The sequence below is a fragment of the Sorghum bicolor genome, chromosome 3 (genome assembly GCF_000003195.3).
Source record: "Sorghum bicolor cultivar BTx623 chromosome 3, Sorghum_bicolor_NCBIv3, whole genome shotgun sequence".
Classification (NCBI taxonomy): Eukaryota; Viridiplantae; Streptophyta; class Magnoliopsida; order Poales; family Poaceae; genus Sorghum; species Sorghum bicolor.
Window position 1 is genome coordinate 11,462,783 of NC_012872.2, and position 14,438 is coordinate 11,477,220.

A 14,438-nucleotide genomic window follows, 5' to 3' on the forward strand; every position below is an offset into this window, starting at 1 on the left:
CAAATGTAGTATTTTACCCTTTGAAATAAATTTAGAACTAGTTTCTAGCCTCCATATTATAGGTTTTAGCCCACGACTTTTCTCTTTATTGTTTTTTATCACTATTAGATCTATTCAAATAGATGGGTATATTTTTTTCTAATCACCGTAAAATTTCTCAATAACTAATAAAAACATACCTTCTCTACTAGGAATCCATATCGTCGCCTGGCTCATTAGCGGCCGTCCGGCGCGGCTGGCTGAGCGCATTGCTGCCGGCAGCCGCCCTCCGCGTAGGAAGACCAGCGCTCAGAGGTGACTCCGTTGACTGATGAGGACGCCGGTGGATGCAGAGGCCGTGCAGGCGATCTCGGTCAGAGACAGCCGTGGAGGACGCCGGCCGGTGTCGTTGCAGGCCGAGAGAGGATGGGGATGGCCCTTCCATTGCCTGATCTGCCCGCCACGCAATCACCTTGTTATTAATAAATATAAGCACACATATAATAAGGCAACAAATCAAATCAAGGCTGGTATGGAAAGGCATCAATCATGACAACCATAGATTGAACGAAGATTACAAAACACGGCAACCACGGTTTGGTTGGGCATGCGGTGCGGGCGAAAAAAGAAAAGGTGTGCGTTCCATCCAAGCGTCAAGTTTCGGGTCCGCCCTTGTCCGTTGAGCGTGGTTTTGGTTCTGAGTTATTCTAGTTTTTATATGTTTTGTTCTTTCCAAAAATGTTAAAAACAACGAATAAAAGCAACTATGCTGGAAAAACCTTGAGTCTTTCCTATAAAATAAAGATTTCCGTTATCAAACTGTTTAGAAGTGATTTTGATTAAGAACAAAACTCATCTTCAGGACAACTATTGGGTTCGAACATGTCGCTGCTGCATAAGGAGGACGAAACAAGAAAGAACATGAAAAATTGTTACAAATTTTGGGAGATGGCCGAGATCTTCGCTAAGTTTGGGTGAAGTTCTCAAATAGAATTGAAGCCTAGTTTTCTTTCTATTTAGTTATCTAGACTTTGGGGTTTTTTATATTATATCTCTCTAATGTATTTAGATATAAGCCTAATAGCTCGTGGTTTGTATTTGATCAATCTCTTATCTAAAATTCAAAATTTGGTTTAGTCAATGGTTCAACTATTCAAATCGAGAACTAAAATATGAAATAGTTTATTGTCCTGTCTAGTGTCTAGTCTAAAAAAATGTGCCTCCAAGTTGTATGCATAAACCAATGCCACAACTAACTTCGTGTTGTCATCGGGGTCAGTCAACCCCTATAAAATTTGACAAACACTATACAAACTTACTATTAGGCCTTGTTTAGTTCACTCTGAAATTCAAAAACTTTTCAAGATTCTCCGTCACATCAAATCTTGTGACACATGCATGAAGCACTAAATATAAACGAAAACAAAAATTAATTGCACAATTTATCTCTAATTTACGAGACGAATCTTTTAAGCCTAGTTAGTCTATAGTTGGAGAATAATTATCAAATACAAACGAAAGTGTTACAGTATCAAAATCTAAAATCTTTTCAATACTAAACAAGGCCTTAGCGAGTACATTTTGGTGATGATTATTGGAGCCGACCCTGGTGACTTCACTGTCGCTGTCGCTTTGCCTCTGCTAACTCCTTAGTCCTTATCGATTTGAATCAAATAATTGAATTACAGATATTTATGCATTCTCAAAGGAAGTTTTTTTTTTCTTGCGACAGCATTCTCAAAGAAAGTTACCAAACTTGATATTTAACTGTAACAACGCATGAATAGTAATAGTATAACAAATAAAATATTATTACATATATGAGTAAATATTTGTTTTGCACGGGAGGAGAACAAAGTCCATCAAAGTTGTATTTTAATTTAATACAAGATTAATAGGACATTGTTATATTAGTATGAACTTTAACTTATAATATGGATGTCATGGTCATCATAAATAAATTACAGCTTTAAAGATTTATAGGAGCATAAAACATAAAAAGATACATAACATTTCTATTCTCCTTTTCCATAAATATTCGATAACTTATTTTTCTCCCGTTACAATATATGGACATAGTATTTACTAGTATATATAAGAGTAATTTAACAAAACTGATTCGCCATAGTGTAGTTTTACAATAAATAAACCTAACATAAGATGCAAGGCTGAAAAGAATTTCACCAAACAGAGTTAGATGATCAAATCAAATGAGAACGTGTTAAAGATAGTGCAAGGTTTTTGTGCGAACTAAATGGTTTGAAGTGACACCATTTTTCTTAATCTGATTTAAATAGATCACGAATACAGTACAAGTCCATTGCTCACTTATTCATAGTATGCATATAAGCATATTTCCCTTTTCTTATTCATGCCCGGAAAAAAAGGCATTGTGATAACTTCCTTACAAAAAATCAATGCTCCACTAATGACAGTATGGAAATACCTACCATAACGATTTCTACATTACTTACACGCGTGAAAACCGAGCAACATGCCCAGTAACAGACGTTGTTCCATCATATACAGCAACTGATGCATGCTGCGAAGCCGAGAAGAATAAACAGAAATTACAAAACTTACAACAACACAGCCTTGCTGTGTACCATACGCTTGTGCTCTTGCCTCAGTCGTACAGGCTCGGCACCTCCCTCGGCCACGCCGGAAGAAAATTTATATTTCATTGCCCCTGGATAGGATACCTATTACCATGGGTCTGCTTCATTCATGTTTCAGTGCTTCGCGCTGCCTCGAACAAAAAACGGTCTGAAGGTGAAGATGAGACCGGTGAGTGTGAAGATGTTCAGTATGAAGAACACCAAGTGGTCGCCTGCAAGATTCAGACCAAATGTTTAACAGAGGTGCGCAATGAATGCCAGTAGAGGATAAAGTAAAGAAAGATTTTCTGGTGCGATACCTGGAAGAAACGAAGCTGTTTGACGCCTCTGGGCCCATGAAAATCTACAGAGGAAGAAAAAATAATAAGGGGATAATTCAGCAAAGAAACAACAGTAAATATTAATAAGAAATGATCATTATTAGGTTTGGAAACTGGAATAACATCATCTCTGAAATGGGGTTTTGGAAATCAATTGGGCTTCTGATGTGCACCTTCGTTACTATTTTTCATTTGAAAATAATATTAAAAGATTGTGAAGTAACTATATTACATAATAATTTTAACTACAAACCACATGTGAACAATCTGAATAGCCGTTTTCAAATATAAGCTCTAGATGTTTTACCGTGTGCTCTCTGCATTTTTAAAACAAAGGAGGGAGTAATTTCAAGTTGGATCCTAGATTCCTTTTGCCATGAAATATTAGGCAGCCCCAAAGCTGTTCTGGCTAATCAGATTTAGATATCATTTCTTTTATAATAAAGCTGCTGACCTTCTTGACTCTATTGCAATGCATGGTTTGGAAAATACTGAGACGTGAATGGTGAATAATACTCACATAATTCCTGCAACAGCTGGAGCAACAGCTTTTGAGATGGACATTAGTGTTACAGCTATGCCATTGGCTGCAGCTCTTACATCCTGAGTCTGTTTATGTCATATGGCATACTGATGTTAGGAAAGAAATCTAACCAATTTCATAGAAGAAACCAAATTACCATCACTAAGAACTTACCACAGCTTCATTCATCAAAATGTTGAACACGGTAATGGTAGTTACCTGAAAACAGTTTAGAAGAACATAACTAAGTTTTTGAACTAACAACGCCGGCAGCAAGTTGAAATATGTCCATGACACGTTAAACTATCATTGACATAAATAGTGACATGCATGAAGCATTAATCATTTGCACCAAACTTCTCTGTTAAGTTCTTGACACACCAAGAAAAAAAATTGTTTGAAAAACATGTTTCTGTATTAGAAGCCTGACTTGCTTAGGCATCACAAAGTGAAACAATGTTGTGTTTGAAATGTACAGATTTGTTCTAAACAGAAAAGTTACGAAATAAAATTTGCACTCACCGAGAAAGTATTCTTCAGAAAAGATGCACAATTTACTACCAACATAAGCACGAACCCTTTCAATGAAGGAAAGAATGGATAGCTAGCAAGAAGTGGTAGAGTCAATATCTGCACATCAAAGTGTTTAGTTAATTGAAGTGTCAGAATATGGTTAAACAGAACAGGTAATCTATTTCCTTACCGCCACTGCACGAACTAATGTGATGTGGTCCACCGCTTTTGCAAGCAATGGATAAATCAACATTTGATACAGAAAAAGGAAGAGACCTGACAAAAATATATATATATATTAAGTATAAACAGCTTTCTCTGCAATACAATAGAGCATTAAAGCTTGAAATACAAATAACTGAGTTCCAAGTTTTCCATTCATATGCTTCAGATATAGTCTTGAAAGACTCAATTCTTCGTTTTAGCATATATTACTAATTACGGCAAACAGGCATATGTGCACTATTAGTCATGTGCAGCAGTTTACTGCGAGTTGCTTAAGTCCTTTGGATCTCCAACCTAAAGCAATTATCCTCTATATGAAGAACTTTTAAGTCCCATGGAAAATCTGTAAGCCATTGCCCATAAATTCAGAACTCCGAGCTTTCTCAAACCAAAACAAAGGGTAGTGAGGTAATGACCATCCTCACTTATAATTAGGCTCCTAAAATAGCAGGGCTTTGAAGCACCCGTTTCCCTCAGACAGAGATGTTAAAACTTAAAACCTCTCTATGGGACCACTTGCTTGATCATAATAGGCTATTTTCACACCAAATGCTAGCGATCAAGGTAAGGTGTAAAGGGCTATGTGGGCCTAATTCAACACCGATTACAGTGGATTTTGTTTTTGTGCTTATTTTGACATACCTGACATTGCAAGGACATTGCCCACATCTGTGGTAGTAAAGCTTAATCCACCATATGATCTGTCACTGACAGCCCAAAGAGAGAACGTCTGCAAGTTTTTCATGATTCAGATAAAGTAATAACAAGTGCAGTGGATGCTCTTTTACAGGAGAAAGCATGAGATGTAACAACAACAGAAAAAGCAACTCAGCAAACAAGTTGCAATTTTACCTCTGCATAAGCCACATCCTGAAGAGAGAAGATACAATATAAAGTAATAGATGACATCAACGGCCAGTTTTTAAACAATGTTAGACATCCACCACCTCCATTTTCTTCAGTGTCTGTACCAGCAAGAGATTCTTCTACAGTTTCAACTGAATTATCAACGGTATCCTCATTGTGTTTATGCAAAGTTTCCTGTAAAAATGCACAAGCAATTTCGATCAAAGTTCGTATATTAAACGACAAAAGACCTGCTGACGATACTGTTGCACTGCAGTTACATTTAGTACTAAACAACGACAGAAAGATGTAAAATTTGATATACATGTTTCAGTAAACATGGTGTTATTTGTAATCTATCTATCTATCCTGCAGGTCTTAAATCAAAGCAAGAATGAATGTTCCCACACATCAAAACATCATACTGGTACCCTACAGGTGCCACTTAGAGATAGCAACTTTCGCCATATATAGGAAGCGTGCAGGCGTGCAGCTACATTTGTTGTGAACATTGAACGAGGAAATTATTACAGAGTAACTATAGTGATGCCTAGTGTGCTTTACTAAAAGCACAAAACCAAGTACAACAAGAATAGGGTTCTAAGTATATTGCGATAGATTATATGATTTAAGGTTCAGTTACACATTAGTATGGATCTGCAATAGGGTTCTTTGCTTATCTGACTCTTGGTGCACAACACGAATAAAATGCTTAAATGATGTTTTCTCCAATATAAACTGAGCATGGTAGGCATATAGGAATGACAAACTCACCGGAAACCAGATGCAGGCAATTAGAGCAATAACTGCAAGGATCGATATACACAGGCAGGGAAGAAAATATGGAAACCTAAAACATTGCATGTTATAACATAATTAGAATATAATAGAAGCAATGAACATAAAAATATAAAAAACAAGATGCACAAGGATGCATACCTCCCAAATATGGATGTCTGAGAGAATATGCTTGGATATTTATCTGCAGGCTGTTATAAAAGCAATCAACAAGCACATAAGTTTACTAGGATTGTAGATGGTTTTTTTCCTCTCTAAATTGCATGTCATACAATAATCTAACAGATAGGTAATTTTTTTGTGCATGACTGCCAAAAAACATTACTATACAACATTGAACAGAATCAACCTGTGGGCTGTGGAAGCATCGATATGTATCAATGTGGTTTGAGATAATATGTATTAGTGGAGGAACATCTTGTTTTTTCAGATCATGATGAATAACCATTAATGTACACCAGACTAATCAAGCACTCAAAGTTTACAAAGGATCATTGGCAAAAGAAAAGGACAAACAAGAAAGACTTTGAAAAGCTACATAAATTCAGATTTTTTATTTATAAATTCATGGTCAGAAGAGAAAGAATAGTCAAATCATACAGATTAAGTTGGTATACATAGTTTAATTTTCACCATAGATTCGAACTTTACCTGTGCAAGGTAACCACCAATAGCTGGTCCAATAATGAGACCAATGCCTCGTGAGGAAGAAACCTGGTGGATCAGCAGTAGAAACTCATGAACATTGGGGTTTCAGAATGAAGAATTAAAGAAAAATATTATTATTGAGCATCTTACAACTGCTAAAGCTAGATGGTTGTATTCTTTTCGGACAACTTCTGTAGCATAAGCCTGAATACACAAAAAGGAATAGCATAAAGTTATTGCAGTGAAACCAACCAAGCTTCAATTTCAGGATAATATTTAAGGCATTCTAACAACAAAATGGCAGTGCAAATTTGTAAGAAATAAACTGAATTTATGGATTATTGTTCTCTTGCAAAAAGGTTTCAGAAAACAGTAGATAATTAGAAACAAGCTGTGGAATGTAAATAGAAGATTTTGGAACTTATTATCTGAGCAGTTAGTGAACAGAAGTAAATGGAGATGATGGTGGGTCCCAGTAACCATATGCTTAGGTACCTTAATTGGCCCGAGATAACCACACATGACCCCAAGCAGGCATCGTGTGATTAATGCCATCCAATAGTTTAAGCTTAGTCCAAAGAGAGTATTGAAGATAACTCTGAAATAGACAAGAAAAAAGCCCAAATTCTGGGTGCATCAGCTAAACTAAAACCAAAATAAAAGCCCACATTACAATTTATTAATGAATACTAGGTGACTATGTTTGGTCAAAGAAAAAGGTCCTTACATTGCAACAAGGGTCAGTACGATAACTGGTTTCCTTCCATACTTATCAGCCACGATTCCCCATATTGTTGAGGAGAGTGCTCTCCCAAACATATATGAAGCGCCTTCATTGATAGAAAATGCACCATAAGTTTATACTGATAGATAAAGCTTATGCATATATAGTTCACAGTAAACATCCATACACTGCTATGTTCAGATTCTTTTGGGCAGATAGACACAGAAGTGGAACAGTGTTTATCAGGAAACTCACCAACAAAACCAGCGTAAAATCCAATGTCTTGTGTTTGTTTAGCAATATGCAGATCCCTTATCTGCAAGCAAAATGTCAAGGGTTAACAGACGATAATATATTTATGAACCTTACAGAAAAGAGAATAAGTTTATGAAAAACTGTTAGCGTTTCACTTAGAAGAGGGCTATAGATCCAAAGGTATTTATTCCAAAACTTAAAGGATCTAACTTCCTGTCCAAAGGGGGAAAAGGCTGTCATCATCTATGTTCCCTCACAAACTGTCCCAAGTCACGATGGCAGGAATTTGTCATACTGTCTTGTCGGTAGGGTGTGTACTTTTAGTCCGAAAATGGGCTAGCATTGAAGATGATATGGAAGAGTGCAAGTGCAACAAGGTTTCCAGCAAAAAAACAGAAGAGGAATGCATAAAGGCTGACTTGACTGTTGAGTGTTGATAGCATCACGGCATAGAAGACAGTAGGAGCCAACTTATCCTCTCCTTTCTTTCTGCCAATTCGGACTCTAATCTTTTCTTTATATTGTGGCTCTAGTTATACTTTTGGAGCCATACAAACAACAACATCGTGCATCCCTGAACTTAGTTACATCAACAAGAAAAGTTTAGTGCCGTGGGAGCCTGGGAGGTGTATATGTAGTTGGGGGTACTCAACTCTCGCACAGGAGGTTAACCCTCGTTTGTAATTATTTGTCCAAACTGTTTAATTGTGTCACTATATAGTTACATTTTAAGTCCTACCCAAACATGCCACGTAGGACTCCAGCTCTAAGGTCCATGTTAATTCTGGAGTTTTACTGCCTGAAAAAAAATGTCTGAAGTCTAATTTTAGTATAAAGTGGAAACAAGGTGGCTCACTCAGAGGAACCCCAGCTGAGGATTTCTTTGGACGGAAAGCAGGTGCTCTACCCTGGTGGCCTCATTTAGTATTGAGATCCAGCTACTCAAATACCGGCAGGATCGATTGTAATAGTACCATCTTCACTATATTAGTCTACACACACACACACACACAGAGAGAGAGAGAGAGAGACGTCTTGGAAACAGATGTTGAAAATGGAAAACACGGATGCCACTTGTAGCAATTCCCATTTTTCGATAAAATCAAAAAGAGAGAGAGAGAGAGAGAGAGAGAGAGAGAAACTTATTACTCACCATAAAATACAAGAAGGGAAACAGAGACTGGATCGGCAAGGCTGCAGATAGAAAAATACAGCAGAGTTAAGTGAATTTCTAATTTATAATCAAGAGAGGTTATATGTCAAACGGTATGAAAACAGTAATTCAGAGGCATGCATGTGCTTAGTTCCAGCATAACTAGTTTTACAATGACTAAAAAAAGAGGGGGAGAAGTCCTTGAGAGTACAATAATTCATTATCAACAGTGACAGCACCACCAATTATTGAGAAGCGACAATCACATTTCCTGCTCTCCTCGCGCTGGAAAACGTCGAACCAATCAGGTGACTGTGGACGTCGAGATTAATTTACCGTTTTCATCAGCTGCCGGATTTTTTTTCCCCCCCAAAATTGCTGGCAGAACTTCTGCCAGGCAAATATATTAATAGAGGAGAGAAAAGAGATAAAGTACAAGCGAAAAAATGTGTAATTAGCCCCCCGCTGTCAAAATTATGGATCCTGGGTTTCCAGGTTGAGGAGGCGCGCACCAGGCTTTGACCATGCTTGTTTTAGCTTAGAAATTGTGGACAGCTTGAGGAGGGAAGCAAATTGTTTGAAGGGGCCTCTGACCAGTCAGCACCCAATCTGTAGCCAGTAGCTGACCCGGCCGTGGCAGCCTGGCAGGGGAACGTCTATAGGCTTGTTTAGATGCGAAAAGATTTTGGATTTCGCTACTGTAGCACTTTCGTTTATTTGTGGCAAAAATATTATCCATTCATAGACTAACTAGGATCAAAAGATTTGTCTCGCGATTTACAGTTAAACTGTACAATTAATTTTTATTTTCGTCTATATTTAATGTTTCATGCATGTGCCAAAAGATTCGATGTGATAAGGAATCTTGAAAACTTTTTAATTTTTGGGTGAACTAAACAAGGCCTTGTGTTCATTATATTAGCCGCCGGATCACGAGCTAAGAGCGTCACGCGAGTCGTAACGAAACGATACGGTACTCTACTGATCTGCACCAAAAGTCCAAGAGATATAAGCCAATCATAGCATGCGTTTGTATATGGAAGTATGGCGAACCTTTTTTCTTTTTGAAAGTAAAAGGTATGGCGACTTGACGAGATAGGAGTACGTCAGTTCCAACACCAGACAGCCAATTGAAGCCAAAAAAACAAGTTGTTCTAGTGTTACAAGTCAGCGTGCTGATTAAATTAGTGGCGTCACTAGCACTAAATCTCAATTAATTAAATACTAGCACTGTAGCAACGAATCTCAATTAAATACTAGTACTACTAGCACTGAATCGCTAAGCATCTTGACAGCGATCCAGAGCCTACCGATCTATTGGATTCCACTGCGAAATAACACGATGGTGGGATCACGTAACAGCAAGCTCCTGCCTGTGCCTGGGCAGAGCCAGACTGACTGAATCTGGAACGAACAAAGAGCTGAATCGTTAACCGCTTGTCGGCAGCTAGCCATGGCGACGAAGATCCTGAATCGAGCAGCATGCATATTGTTGTTGAGCAAACTGGATGCGCGTAGCAAATCAAAAGGTAGGTATATTACTCACACCCAAAACCAAAACCAAAACCAAAACCAAAACCCCACCGGCCCACGCAGAGAACAGCGCACCACTAATTAGCTGCAGAGCCAGCAGGCAACCAAAAAAAAATGCTCGGCAGCCAGTACGTCGCCGTGCCATTTGCAGCCGGAGGAAGACGATGGCCGGAAAATGCTACAGTGCTTTGCGAAGAGCTTTAAAAAAACGGACTAGGACGTACAGTACGACGAATAAAGCTGTAGCAGGGTGAGGGGAGAAGCGGTAGCGGGTAGCTTACTGCAGGTGATGGTGACGAGCCAGATGAGGAAGAGGTCCTTGAGAGGGAACACCCCCTCCCGCTCCGCGTTCAGGCGGTCCACCCGGCATCCGGGGCACCTCGGCCGGTACGCCCTCCCCTTCTTCGCCAGCAGCGGCTCCCCCAGCGGGGTGGTTCCATCGCCGTTGCCGCCGCCCATCTCGCTCCGAGAGATCCAATCCAACCCAGACCAGCTCCCTCCGGCCGCGGCGAGGGACGTCGGCAGCGCCGCGCGGTGGAATGGAAGGCGGCGGCGGCGGCGGCGGCGGCAGAGCGCACGCAGGCACGGGGACGGGAGTGGAGCAGAGGGAAGCGCCCGCGCTGCGCTTGGGTTGTGGGCTGTGGCTGCGGCCTGCGGGGCTCGTCCGTTCACTCCGGACTGCGGGAGGGCGGAGCCGCGCCTCCTGCCTGTTTATATGGTGCGTGTGTGCCGTCCTCTACGTAGGCTCATCGAAGAAAAAAGAAAACAAATGGCGTGCAACGTCCGCGGCTGCGTGGGACAGTGCTGTGGGGCCCATCCTCGTGGCTCTCATTCAATGGCTGCGGCTGCGCCTGCGCCCTGCGCTTCGTGGAAACACGGGGAGCCGTCAACCGTGGAATGCCTGTGTGTCCTCTCGTCTGACTGCGCTCACGGCGACGCGCGCGCCGCCGGGGTCGGGGTCGGGGCTCCGCCGGACTCCTCCACCGATCCGAAACACGAAGAGTGAACCTGGTTCGCTGTCGCCGTCGTCGTCCCCTTAGCGATTTGGCGTTAGCGCGCGCGCGTGCTTATCGTGCGTTTTGGGCGCTCCCGGCTGGATCAGCTAGAAAAGAAGAGAGAGAGAGAGCGCTCGCGGACACAATACAAGACCTCCCTTGGGTCACTAGTTCCCCAGTCCCACCGCGGTTCATCATACAACGTTAAGGACCTGCTGATATTATATTAAGAGATACTACAGTAATTGCTAGCTAGCTAAGGCCTTATTTAGATCCAAAATATTTTTGAATTTTGATGTTATAGCACTTTCGTTTGTATTTGGTAATTATTGTTCAATCATGGACTAACTAGACTCAAAAGATTCTTCTCGCAAATTACAGAGTTATTTTTTTATTTATATTTAATGCTTTATGTATGTGACGTAAGATTCGAAGTGACGGAGAATCTTAAAAAAAAATTGATTTTTGAGGTGAACTAAACAAGGCCTAAAAATTACTTATAATCAGTTCTGATCAATCTAACAAGGTGTTTGGTTTGGAAATGTAAATGGAAATGCAAATGTAATCAGAAAACATTGTACTCAAAAGACAGAGGGATTCAATCCCGCAAAAAAATCGGGCGTGATCGGATTCGTACTGGTTTATAATCAAATTACGTTACAGAACATTGAACCAAACGCCATCTAATACGAGCAATATAACCTTAGCTAATTTTTTAGTCTTAACTAGTAACTAGCCCATTTAAATAGTTTTAAGTTACGTGCACACGAAATAAAGGATAATACAATGCTAGTTGGTTTGTGTTGGCTTTTGGTAGATTTCGTACATTTCTATTGAGTAATGTCCAATTTAAACCCTAAAACTTGTCGCTGAATTTAAAAGGTACCATCAAACTCACCTCTCAGATAAATTACTTCCTTAACTTTCAAAACCGAACAAAATAACCCCTTGACCATATCATATTAAAGATTCAATTTTTATATTAAGTCAGATGAGTGCAAATTTTATATAAAAATTATAGATCTTGATTGCTCTACATTTTTGTAGTTGATAGTTTTTTTATTAAAATCTTTTAAAGGCCTAAATATATGTTTTAAGTTATTAGATTTTAAATTTATTAATTAATTCTTTTAAATTATCAATGACTTAGGATGTTGACATGGCCTATACCAAAGTTGTATATCTCATCTGAGGCAAGCCTAAATAATTATTTTTACTCTCTCATATTTTGATAATTATATTTTAAAGCGACCTTAGTTGCTAACATTGTTTATACCAAAGTTGTAGCTCTAAATGCGATCAATAACTTAGCATTTGAAATAACTGTGTATGAGATTGTTTAGAGAAGTAAATATTCATTTTGATTTCTTACATGTTAAAATTCCTTTTTTTAATTTTCCAATGACCTCTTCAATTTTTTGAATTTTTGAAATGACCACCGGTGGAGACATGCTTTATAACTTTAGCATGCATGTTTGCCTTCGTCAGGAACCTTAATACAAGCTTAATAGCCCATCCCCGTCCTCCGGGGGCCCCATATTAATCTCCATTTGGCTTGCACCATAGTGGATATCTTATCCTGCCCCTGTTTAGACTCGTTCTCTACTTTATTTTTGGTCAGCAGACATGGCTCTAGCTCCTTGGTCCACATTAGGTGTAAAATTTATATAAAAACAAAATAGTACTTCCTCCGTTCTGAATTATGTCATTCTAGTTTTTAATCTAGCTGTATAAAAAATATAATATTAAACAATCTACAGCTAGGAAGAATATATTTGTAAAGTATAGACCAAAATGACTCACCTAAATACTCTCATAGCACCTCCAACTCTAACTTAAAAACGACGCTAAATTTATATGGGCGTTGACACTACTACAAAAACATTTTTAGGAGGCATTTTGAAAACCTCCTCAGAGGCGGCTGGGCCAGCGGCCCACCTCGGTTAATCATGGCCAGGCTGTTGGCACAACAATCACCTCAGTTAATAAGTTAACTGAGCCGGGCCACATAATGTAACCACCTCGGATAATCCTTCATTAATCGAGGCAGTTGCCCTAAACCAACCGTCTTTGTTAATGGATTAACCAAGACGGGCGCATTAAGACCACCACCTCCAAAAATAAACTATTTAAGATGGCGGTCATCTTAAAACAACCACGTCCATAAAATGCATTTTCGAAGACGAGCACAATATATGACCTGCTCAAAAAAGCAGAGGCCCAAGGAAGGCCCGATAGCCACCTTCGGATATAAATACATGGAGTTAGGGTTTGCCTCTCCTCCTCTCACACCAGCTCTCTCTCCTCCTCAGACCGACAGAGTGGCGGGCAGCGCTCCACCTCACTCTCCTCCTTCTCACAGCGGTAGCACACCACCTCTTCTCTCTCATTGGCTTCCTAACGAGGGGCCACGGCAGCACGGGCTACCCCAACGAGGGGCCATGGCAGCGCGGGCCACCCTGATGAGGGGCCACGACAGCGTGGACCATCTCGACGAGGGGCCACAACAGCGCGGACCATCCTGACAAGGGACCACGGTGGCGCGGACCATCCCGATGAGGGACCACAGCAGCGTGGACGGCGGCACGGGGCCGCCTTGACGAGGGGACACGGCAGTAGATCCAGCGACAAGAGGTGGAGGGCGCAATACACTACTACAAAATTTATTAACCGTGACCTTTCAAAATGGTCCTCAGAGGCGGTTATAGTCAACCGCCTCGTAAAATCTATTTACTGAGGCAGTTATAGTCAACCACCTCGTAAAATCTATTTACCGAGGCAGTTTTTCTAACTCAGCCGTCTCGGTTAATATTTATTAATCGAGACGGTTTTCCTAACACAAACGCCTCAGTTAATATATTAACCGAGGCGGTCACGTTATAAAGCCTGTCTCGATAAATCAAGCCCAACCCATAATCTCACTTCAGGACCACTACCATAGGCAATATATAAACGAAGTCTTATCTCAAACCCTAACTTCTCTCCCCATCCCCTCCCCTCCCGACCCGGCCGGCCCCTACCCTCCACTCCACTCTCGTTCTGGCACCGAGGCATCCCCTCCACTCCTCATCCCCTCCCCTCCCCATTCCCTCGCCTCCCGACTCAGCCCTCCCCTCCCCATTCCCTCGCCTCCCGACTCAGCCCTCCCCTCCACTCCACTCCACTCCAGCGATTTGGAGCCCCCAGCCACGACGGGCACCCGCCCGCGCGCCGCGACGGAGGCCACGCTCTCGGCGGCCAGCGCGCGGAGCTCGCCCGCGTCGGCGTGGACCGTGCCCAGGAGGTGGTTCGGGACGCCGCGACGGGCA

General features: G+C 40.9%; 1 protein-coding gene across 1 annotated transcript; it reads right to left on the bottom strand.

Moving 5' to 3' along the window:
* Nucleotides 2,276-10,843, bottom strand: LOC8054634 (probable peptide/nitrate transporter At3g43790). The gene is made up of 17 exons (XM_002457580.2): nt 10,417-10,843; nt 8,603-8,643; nt 7,450-7,510; nt 7,198-7,300; nt 6,966-7,068; nt 6,621-6,674; nt 6,474-6,536; nt 5,964-6,013; nt 5,799-5,874; nt 5,031-5,219; nt 4,821-4,908; nt 4,144-4,229; nt 3,963-4,070; nt 3,615-3,659; nt 3,438-3,526; nt 2,897-2,940; nt 2,276-2,809 (listed from the first exon to the last, which is right to left on the bottom strand). Exons 1-17 carry the CDS (start codon nt 10,592-10,594, stop codon nt 2,712-2,714), a joined length of 1,476 nt encoding a protein of 491 aa, XP_002457625.1. The 5' UTR covers nt 10,595-10,843; the 3' UTR covers nt 2,276-2,711.

Coding starts and splice junctions, on each gene's coding strand:
- LOC8054634 (XM_002457580.2), bottom strand. CDS start 10,594: ATGGGCGGCGGCAACGGCGATGGAACCACCCCGCTGGGGGAGCCGCTG. Junction 8,644..10,416: donor GCTCGTCACCATCACCTGCA/GTAAGCTACCCG, acceptor TTCTATCTGCAG/CCTTGCCGATCCAGTCTCTG. Junction 2,941..3,437: donor CCAGCTGTTGCAGGAATTAT/GTGAGTATTATT, acceptor CTTCCTCTGTAG/ATTTTCATGGGCCCAGAGGC.